The 9,625-nt window shown below is 41.2% G+C and overlaps 1 protein-coding gene across 4 annotated transcripts in view; it reads left to right on the top strand.

The window, feature by feature from the left end:
• The window catches only part of pde4ca (phosphodiesterase 4C, cAMP-specific a), a 49,098-nt gene that overhangs the window by 13,037 nt on the left and 26,436 nt on the right, over positions 1-9,625 (top strand). Inside the window, exon 1 of one of the 4 annotated variants that reach the window (XM_031854645.1) lies at positions 76-1,244. The exons of the other annotated variants lie outside the window; for them this stretch is intronic. Coding sequence (XP_031710505.1) covers positions 1,171-1,244 — 74 coding nt within the window. The 5' untranslated portion in view covers positions 76-1,170. Of the gene's footprint in view, positions 1-75; positions 1,245-9,625 lie in introns of those variants that run through there. 4 annotated transcript variants of the gene reach the window in all.

Here is a 9,625-nt window from a genome sequence, read left to right as displayed (position 1 = left end):
TCTCTCTCTCTCTCTCTCTCTCTCTCTCTCTCTCTCTCTCTCTCTCTATCTATCTCTCTCTCTCTATCTCTCTCTCACTCTCTCACTCTCGGGGGAGATAGATTGTTGTTTGTTGTTTTAAGCCCGAGTTTGGTCCCACCACTCTCAGGAGAGAAGAGAAGAGAAAGCAGAAGTCCGTTATGTCCCACTGACAGGGACTACATGGGACGGCCCACTCCGGGGAGCATCTGATGGGATTGTAACACTCTTTCCAGCTCTCTTTGTTTTCTCCCACCAAGAATAACTCTGCTCCATGTGTTGGTAGTGCAGCATCACAGAGGCAACCTCCTATGTTCAAATGGACAGCTTTGTGTCAACTTTGCTGGACCTGATTTTTAAAGACAGAAGATACCCGGGGGCCATTGTGGAAGAATTTGGTTTGCAGCTTTGGAAGAATTGAAGTGTTCTGTTTCCCGTTTAGGAGTACGGGGGGAAAGAAACGCTCAAGATAAGTGTTTATCTTGGCTAATCTGCGGTGAGCTGAAAGGAGATCGAGTGAGGAAGTAGTCCCAGATGAGCACTGACAGCTAACACCATCCTCAATTTCACTTGATGTGATTCGGCCCCGTATTATCACTGTCAGTGAGATGATACGCTAACTGGTTCCTAACAGCCAAGACTCTTTGCCTTTTTAGGCTGTTCATACACACGCACACGCTGGGCTGAACCTTTTTTATTTTTCCTGGACATATCCTTAAAGCCGGGACCAAAAGCTGAACTGCCAATTGATTTTTTTCAGTTTGGTGCACTGAGCTGGAAGGGAATCGCTTCTAGCTAATAATTTGTATCTTATGAATAGAGAGAATACTCAGCAGGTCTGACTTTTACTTTTAGTCTCGCTCCTACCAGGTGCAGCTGATGAGACTCTTGTGTTTTGCATGTTGGTGTTACTTTACATTTTGTCATTCTTGGACCTGTTTTTCTGCACTGTCATGTTAGAGGGACCTGTCTTCCCTAGTTTGTGACAACAGACAACAAAAAGGAATTCAGACAGCTCTCCTTTCCAGTTCCTGACAGCATGGGGGTTTTGGTCGCTCTGCAAAAGTTCACTTTGTTTACCTCTCGCCTCCCAAAACTGCTGTTTTGATGCCGCTCTGAACTCAACCCAACTGTTTTTGAACTGCCAATAAAATGATGAACAAAGACTCCCGCTTTTCAAGGAAAATGCACGGCAACTTCTCCACACGCAGGCACTCGTGCATTGGGTATGTATCCAGTTGTGTGTTGAGAGTTTTATGAGTGTGATTACAGTGACTGACACATCATGACACATTTGCAGGTATTCAATAGGAATTGGAAAGCTTGTTTCTTTATCTAGAAAGTACCTATAATCAGAAATATAACCAACTGATGGGGAGTTGTTTGACACTGCTACTCTGTCCCTGTGTTTTATAGCTGTGTTGGTGTTTATCGGGTGGTTTTATGTGTTTTATTCCGTTGTGTAGCCGTGATGTTTCAGGCCCCAGTCTTAGAGTACCATTTAGATTGCTCTGAATATAAAAAGTTGTTGAAGATGGAAACATTTGAAGATGGAAATGAATCTCTCTCTATCACAGATAGAAGCAGTGGTTTTGTTTGCTTTAATACTTATCTAGTGGTGAGGCTGCACCTATATGGTGTTTAACTTTAACCCTGTCTGTTGCCAAAAAACAAAGCATCTGCCCAATGATCCAATGTGTGCTGAGGGTGAAGCCGGTGGGTGTTGCTGTTGGTGTGCTGGGTGCTGTAGTTGGCCGTGCAGGCCTCGGGATGGGATGCCGTGTTGGATCGATGGCTCTATCCACTGATGGCCCTCCTTGTGGTCCATGGGCTCGAGCCAAGCCGAGGAGTTCATGTCAGGCACGTTATGACTATCATGTGGTCCAGGACTTTGGCGTTGCATAAGAGGACTGCAGAAATATTGGTGCACTGTGGAAAATTATCCATGAGAGCGGCAGATTCAGCAGATTTTTATCTCTGTTTTCTATCTGGTCTTTTAGGAAACAGAGAGGACTCAAAAATAACCTGTCAAATTAACTCGCTTCAGAGTTAAATCACAGTTACATGGTCTCTTGTCGACACACTGATGGGACTAATTACTCTAATTGAAGTTGTAACTTGATAAAACTGTGTAATCACCAACTCTACTACAGCTGTCATGAGAGCCCTGCAGGACTCGTTATTATGTAAGTTTACAGAGACTAAAAACAGAGACTTGATACATGAAATACAAGAATACACATATAGGCAGACACAGCAAATAAATACACACACACAGGGATCCTATGCATTGTGAAGGGTAACTCACAATCAGAGATGCAACATTAAAATAAGCTTTAAACGCTGCACAGCTCCATAAAGAATCACTCTCTTCTTCCTTGCACTGAGAGAAAAAAAAAGAAACATTTCAGAGCTGCTGTGGGATTTAATTTAGTGCAATGTGTGGTACTTTTCTGAACTCTGGGCATAAGGCATGTGCTCCACAAGTGTCATCTGAACTCCTCCAGCCGTGAGCCTGTGTGGATCATATGAGGAGATCAAAGCAGGAGATTTCAGTGCAGACGGGAACAGAACAAGCCTCTATCCTCTTTACCTGATTTGTACATCCAGCTTCATGATGACCCTCCCCCTCCCCCTCCCCCCAACAAAAGTCCCTGTTGGGAGCTTCTCATCAAAGCAAAGTTCAAAACTTTTTTATTTTATCTTCAGCAATGATGTATGGTGATGGAGGTGATACCATTGGTGTGTGTGTTTACAGCTGTCGTGGTTCTCAGATTAGCTAACGTAGAAATTATTATTCAAAATCTTTATTCAATCATCACTTTAATCATTTTCTCTGCCCTTGTGCAACTGAGACAAAGCAGTCTTTTGTAATCAAGATGTGTCCATCACAATAGAGACAGCTCTTATCCTCACTTGTACTAACAGTACCAGGGCACTATTCATCCTCCGACTACCACGCACGCACGCACGCACGCACACTCTCTCCAACTCCTAGTAACATTGTCAACAATGTTTTTTATGGCTTCACTGGCAGTGCGGTACATTTAAACAACACAGTGTCGCTACATTTAGCTGGAATAGCTCTTGTATCAGTTCCATGAGAAGATAGCCGGTGCTGCGTCCACTCAGCTCGGAACAGTTTGAGAAGGTGCAATTTATCTTAAGTAGAAATGATGGGAAGAGACGGAGTGAGGTGAGAGCAAGCGTGACGGATGCAACGGCCGACCAAGTGGGGAAAAAAGATAATTTAAACAAAGAGGGTAAAGGCACGGGCGAGAGGGTGGTGAAGGGGATGTGGGTCGAGATAGTGCTGCTCTCGGCAGAGAGATAATGACAGGAAGGAGAGGGTCAGACGCAGAGACAGGGGGGTTAGAGGGCGAAACGGAGAATAAAAAGATACTTCTGAGAGGTAGAAAGAAAATTGTGACTGAAAGAATAATGAGGAAAACAAAAAAAAAGTGTCAAGCGAGGCCATTCAACCAAAGGGTACAGTGTCAATGTCAGAGGTCCCAATATAGCTGCCAGCCCCCCTCCTCAAACACACAGCCAGATTAGTCAATAGAGCCTGTGTGGCTGCGGCCAGCTGGCTGCTGTGTGCGTCACTGCTGTACTCCATATTTTCAGCATGACTGATTTCCCCAATCGCCTCCAGAGCCTCATCGATTCCTGAGGCTGGCAGCAACTGCAGCAGCTGGGTACAACACTACCACTGCTGAAATGCAAAACTAGTAACTCTACTGTAGCTCTGTAAGAGAATAAATAGAGTAAATTATTATTACTTCAAATGAAATGTCATTTTTGATGTTTTTTCCCAACAGTGCTATGTCCCTAAGAGATCAGATGTGCTACTACTTCAGTCATTAGTCTCAGCAGAATTAGGGTTGTAGACTCGGACATTGAATTATAAGAAATAATTTGGTTAAAAAATGCTCAATACTAGAAAGTCTGATCAGAAACAGCAAAATGTGTTAAACGCCTAAACAAATAATACATCAAAATGTGTAGCTTTGTTTCACTCTGTTAATATCTAAAATGTATTTCAGAATAATCTTCTCATTGGTGTCAGACGTCTCTGCTGATTGTTGTCTTTGTACTACAGCAGCATCAGGATCACTGTTCAGTGTGACCACTAGAGGGGGAAACCGACTAAGTTATGCTCAGAGACTGTTTGAGAGCAACGACCTCCTACAGACCAAGCAGTTGTTTCATATAGTAACAAAAACCATCGATGGATTATAATTCTATTTTGAGACTAGTGGAAAGAGGCGCGTATCACTGATTAAACTTCCATAGTGCTGTGGAGAGTTAAGGTAATGTAAAGGGTTGTCTTTGAAGCAACTTAATCAAGATGTTAGGTTGTGCTTTTACATTAATGTGGGGAGGAATTATTAGTCATTTCCCTTTGTTCTTTTAAAGGCTTCAGATTGACTTTGACACTATAAAATTCTTCGGTACACTTGATAATTATTTAATATATTTTGTACTTAATTCACTAAATATTGTCATTGTTTTTCATCATACTGATACAGATTACTCTGTATATATGACATCTATTGCACATCTATTCATTCTGCTTTCAGTATAGAGCTTGTTGTATGTTGATGGGCTTTGTAAATACAATTGATTTGACTTGACAGCTAGCTGCTTTACTGGTTGGTAGCATTTAACTCGAGTTGTTTGTACATCGGCAGGCAACAGTATACAGCAGATGTATGTCATCACAACCGAACTTCAGATACAAATCACTTTTAATCACAGACGTGGCACATTGATTTTATGAAAAGCAGAATAACCCTTTTAAATTAGTATTAATACACTGAGCTCACCTCCAATAATTATGACATTTTCAAAATTGAATTGTTAAGTTTATTTTCAATAATTATTTTCAGTTTGGTACTTAAATGTGTCTTCTTCGATACATTAAGTGCCTTTTGGCCTGTGGCAAACTCAATGATCAGTAATTCAGTATCACACGATGCCATAACGGAGAATTCATTGTTTTTCTTTCTATTTTTTTAGATCTGCCGAACACTACATTACTGCGTGTACAGCTAGTCTTACATACACCTACTATTACATTTACATTACCCATGCAAAAAAAAAAACCCAAACATGCACACATATCTACCGTAGCCTACACACTGGGTCATCACGTACACACTGGGTCATCACGTACACACTGGGTCATCACGTACACACTGGGTTGCATTTCTTCAGAAGTAAGTGGTGACGTGGCTTGCTGCATTTCACGGCCCTTATTTTTTCCTACAAACACTACTTCCCTGCTGAAGAAGTGGCCACCTGCCATCTGGTTGTGCGCACAGACCTGAGTGCATCTGAATGTCCATTTAATGTGTGTCTATGAGTGTGTGTCCACGTCAATGCACATGCATCCATTATTGACTTCCCATGTGCGTATGTCCTGGCCTTCTTTGTCTGTGTGTGGTTGTTTACATGTGTGCATGCAAGTCCGTCATCCACCAAATCCCCAAATCAGGCGAGCCCCGGACCCCTCCGTCATGCTAGCAGATGGCAGCCTAATGAATCATGAGGCGACACACTGATAGCCTTTACTACAGTACATGCTGTAACACGACGGTCGACATCAGGAGACTTAGCTAAATATAGTCTGCTAGCAACAGCCACATGCTGACACCTGGCGCTGCTGCTTTGTTACATACGCAGTCTATTAGATGACATTTGCATCGTGAAGAAAGTTGTTGTCGTTTGTTTTTACTTTTCTCTCGCTCTGTAGTAATCACTTTTAATTTGAAATAACCAGAACAACTGCAGTGTTTGGGTGCTTTTGAAGAGATGTAACACGCTGCAAGGCTGTACTTTGCAATGTGGAAACTGTACGTCGCTGCATCATGATGACTGGGAGTCCGTTTTTTCTTTCTAAAGGAAGCAGACATTTTTGAGAATGATTCTTCCTGGGGATCCTGTTACAGATGTAGAACACTTCTAGTGGAGATGAGCAGCCTTGCTCATGTAAATAGGCCTGTGTGTGTGTGTGTGTGTGTGTGTGTGTGTGTGTGTGTGTGTGCGTGTGCGTGTGTGTGTACCTTCTTCTTCTCCAGCTGCTTTTTTAACCTCTTGACCTCTGCTGTGCCCAACACTGGGTCCTTCTACAAACTCTCCCGGCTGAGCGTGGTCTAAACAAACACGTTATTGTTGTTATTTTAAATTCCAGTGGAGATCCCACAGTTTCCAAAGATAGCAGACATGCTTGATTTAGGAAAAATGTGTGGATAAAACTGCACAATTTAGAATATTTCAAATTGATGTAATGATGCAGCAACATTGGATATATTTGTCTGAGGTTGATTTATTCAGGCTTTGCAACTCTCTTTCAGGCACTGCTGAGTTAAATAGTGTTTGTTCATATTTATTATGTGGACACACGAGTGTTTTGTTCTGGCATAATGCATTTTTTAGGGCATTTCCATGATATACGGTCTGGAAGAAGCAGATGTAAAATTTGCAACACTCCTGTAAAGATGGCAGCAGTTTTTAATTTGTTATGATGAGACATCAGCAGCGTTGAGAAATGAGAGGCTGTTTCTAGATTGCTCATTACTTTTTGGTGTGTTAGAGGAAATTGTGAGAATATTAGGCCTCCGACTCGTACCACCCTCGAGGTTATTCAAAATGATGTTTTGTTTCCTAAACAATTCCTAAAATGTTATTTATAAAATACTGTATGTTATTGGTTTCCTTAATATTTCAATGTCAGTAGCTGAGAACACTTTCCACTGTACTCTGCTGCACATTAATGTCTTCACTGCTTGTAAATACACTAAATTGAAAACTTTTTGGTGGTGACTTCAGGAGAAGTTTAGGGGACAATCAATTAAATACTGTGAGGCTATCACAAAATGTGCCCTTTAATATTACAACTGTATTTAGCTGTCTCGTTAATATTTTTGACCTCATTGTAAATCTTCCTGAATGTGTTTGTGGCCAAATCACAACCTCCATGCAAGATTTTCACTAACATTTAGAAAAAACAAACAAACGTTATATCTTTAAACTAACAGAATTATGAGAGAACATGGATAGAACATGAATACTGCATAATCAGCACACTGTTGACCGACATGATTGTCAGACAAAGAAGAGACACAAAGTGACTGACATTGCGATGGGGCAAACCGGCTTGCTGAATATTCGGTCTTCCTTAACATCGAGTTAACATTGACAGCAACTCTGACACACAGTGCTCATCACTGACTTCAGAACAGCTCGTTATAAAGGAATGCTCACCATGCCTTCATGAAGCCAACACATGATGTCATGAGGCCCCTTCGCAAATAATGGACTATTAAACCCAAAACTGAGGGGTCAGCCAGAATTTATGATGCCTCCCTATTTTATGATTTTTATAGATTACATTGCCACGTCGTCCCGGCTGTCTAAAGACGAGACGTGAAGACACTGAGCAGAACCAAACATTTAACGTCTGTCTTTCTTTATACATCCACTCTCTTTCACCACGGTGACGCAGATACATGGAACACTGTGAAGTCATCTGGTATGCTGCCAACCAGTGTGTGTGTGTGTGTGTACACGTGTGTGTGTCAGTAAGGGTGTCTGCAGGTCGACTCTATAACAAGGAAAAAAGACTCGTGAACCATGCTGTTCAAGCATTTAATTCTTCTAACTACACATGAAAACAATTTTCCTGTCATGAAAACTTGCATCAGGACACTGTTCATCCCACTTGAGAATAAATTCTACAGTTTTACAAGTCCTAAGTCCTCATTCCCAAGTCCCGAGTGTGAATACAGAGCCATGGAACTCAACAGAATGAGAGACTCTATAGTAATAGTATTCAGTTTATCAGGTTTGACTTTTTCTTTGTCAAGCCATGAGGGGCTTAACCCCAAAAGCTACCATTCAGTTCATTGTCATCCTGTTGCTGGATTTATAAACTGTTTCTGTTGAATTCAGGCTCCAGAAAGCCAAATAATAAACAGCATCTGCAGCAGTATTGTAGGTCTGCTCACTTTGTGGTTATGATTGGCCCTTTTTTTGGGTGCACCTTTTCAGATTTCCTTAAATGGAAGTTTTTTTTGACTCTTACAGACACAGAACCTTTGTATTATATTAAAGGATTATATTAAATACCTTTGCAGACAAAACACTGCAATTATAAGCTGTCTGTGCTGTATGTCGCAACCAACGTAAATATAAAGTTGAAAAATAAAACCACATGAAAAGAATATAAGCCAACTTTTTCCTCATATAATGAATCAGTGGTCCCGTGATGCAGTTTAAACTCTCTGGCCCCTTTGGTTTCTGTGAGAGATACATATTGAGCTTCTGCTATATTACCACCCATATATTCTTGCTTTTTCTTTTTCCATTCTCACCGATTGCTGTCTAACATTTGTGAATTCTATGGAGATGAGGTTGATTGATTTGCCAAATTGAATTGAACCATGTCGTACTGCAGAATGTAGCTGGAAGTGCACATCTATTTATGGAGATGTTTTTTGTGTGTAGCTAGCTGGATAGTAATTGACCACTCGTCAAGCCGCCTGCGAAGCCTACCAAACATTTCTGTTCTCGCAAAGGCATATAATGAGGTTCATAACAGTGGCAAATGTTACACTTTTTGTTCTCATCTCCTGCCAGCAGCTGACATCGTTGCCGAAACTCAATGGCAGGTTTTGTAAGCTGCAGCTAACAATGACCTAACGTTAGCTCCACGAGCTAGTCGAAAATGCCCCTAACCTCATTTTTGGCATTTCCTGGTGACTCATTTTAATATGACAATCTTGTTAAAGGGATCTTAAATATGAACTTGTTAGCTACACACAAGATAAACAAGCCAAAAGACTTAAAAGTCCCAGCGAAATGGAAGTTAGCATGTCTTCATGCGTCGATGATGTACTCCCCAGTGAAACGGCATATTTGAGCGGTGTACAGTTACATGAGGGATTTAGATCAAATCCTTTGCATTTGATTGGATCGCTAAATAGTGTTCGGGCTTAGATTGTATCACAATAGAGTGGTGCAGGGATGACGTATTATTGGAGGTCAACCCCAGAAGTTGGCATCGCACTCCTTCCCTTGACAAAAAGACAATGTGATCTTTCCACTGGATTTTAGATTATTGCAGAAAATAAGATCTGTTGCAAACGCAAGTTTCATGATACGTTTTGAACAGCAAAATAGTATTCACATTGTATTTTTTAACAGTGTGTTTTAACTGTCAATATTGCTAACACTGCTAATGCTCCTCCAAACTCTACCAGCATCCAGGACCAGCTTCCACACAGTAGGGAAATATCTTACTACACGCTGTCTGTGCTAGTTGCAAGGGGCCATTTTTATTGTAACCTGAAAACCCCCAAAGCTAATGTAGTTTGTTAAGCATCTGTTTCTTGGCTTTGGAAGTTACGCTATGTAACTACTGTAGGTAGTAGGGGGGGTTGTAGCTAATGGTCAATTGATTGAAATTGGTAATCAGTACACAATGTAATATCACTCATACATAGAAATTGTCAGAAGAACTTGGCAACAGCCAAACACCTGCTTTGCAGTCAGAAAACCTTCTCTGCTCCTGATGACACTCCAGTAACTCAATCTTATATCT

This window comes from Anarrhichthys ocellatus, unplaced genomic scaffold (assembly GCF_004355925.1).
Source record: "Anarrhichthys ocellatus isolate YVR2014 unplaced genomic scaffold, GSC_Weel_1.0 scaffold15, whole genome shotgun sequence".
In the NCBI taxonomy this organism is placed as follows: Eukaryota; Metazoa; Chordata; class Actinopteri; order Perciformes; family Anarhichadidae; genus Anarrhichthys; species Anarrhichthys ocellatus.
Note: the sequence above shows the minus strand (reverse complement) of the source record. Positions and strands in the feature narration are given on the sequence as shown.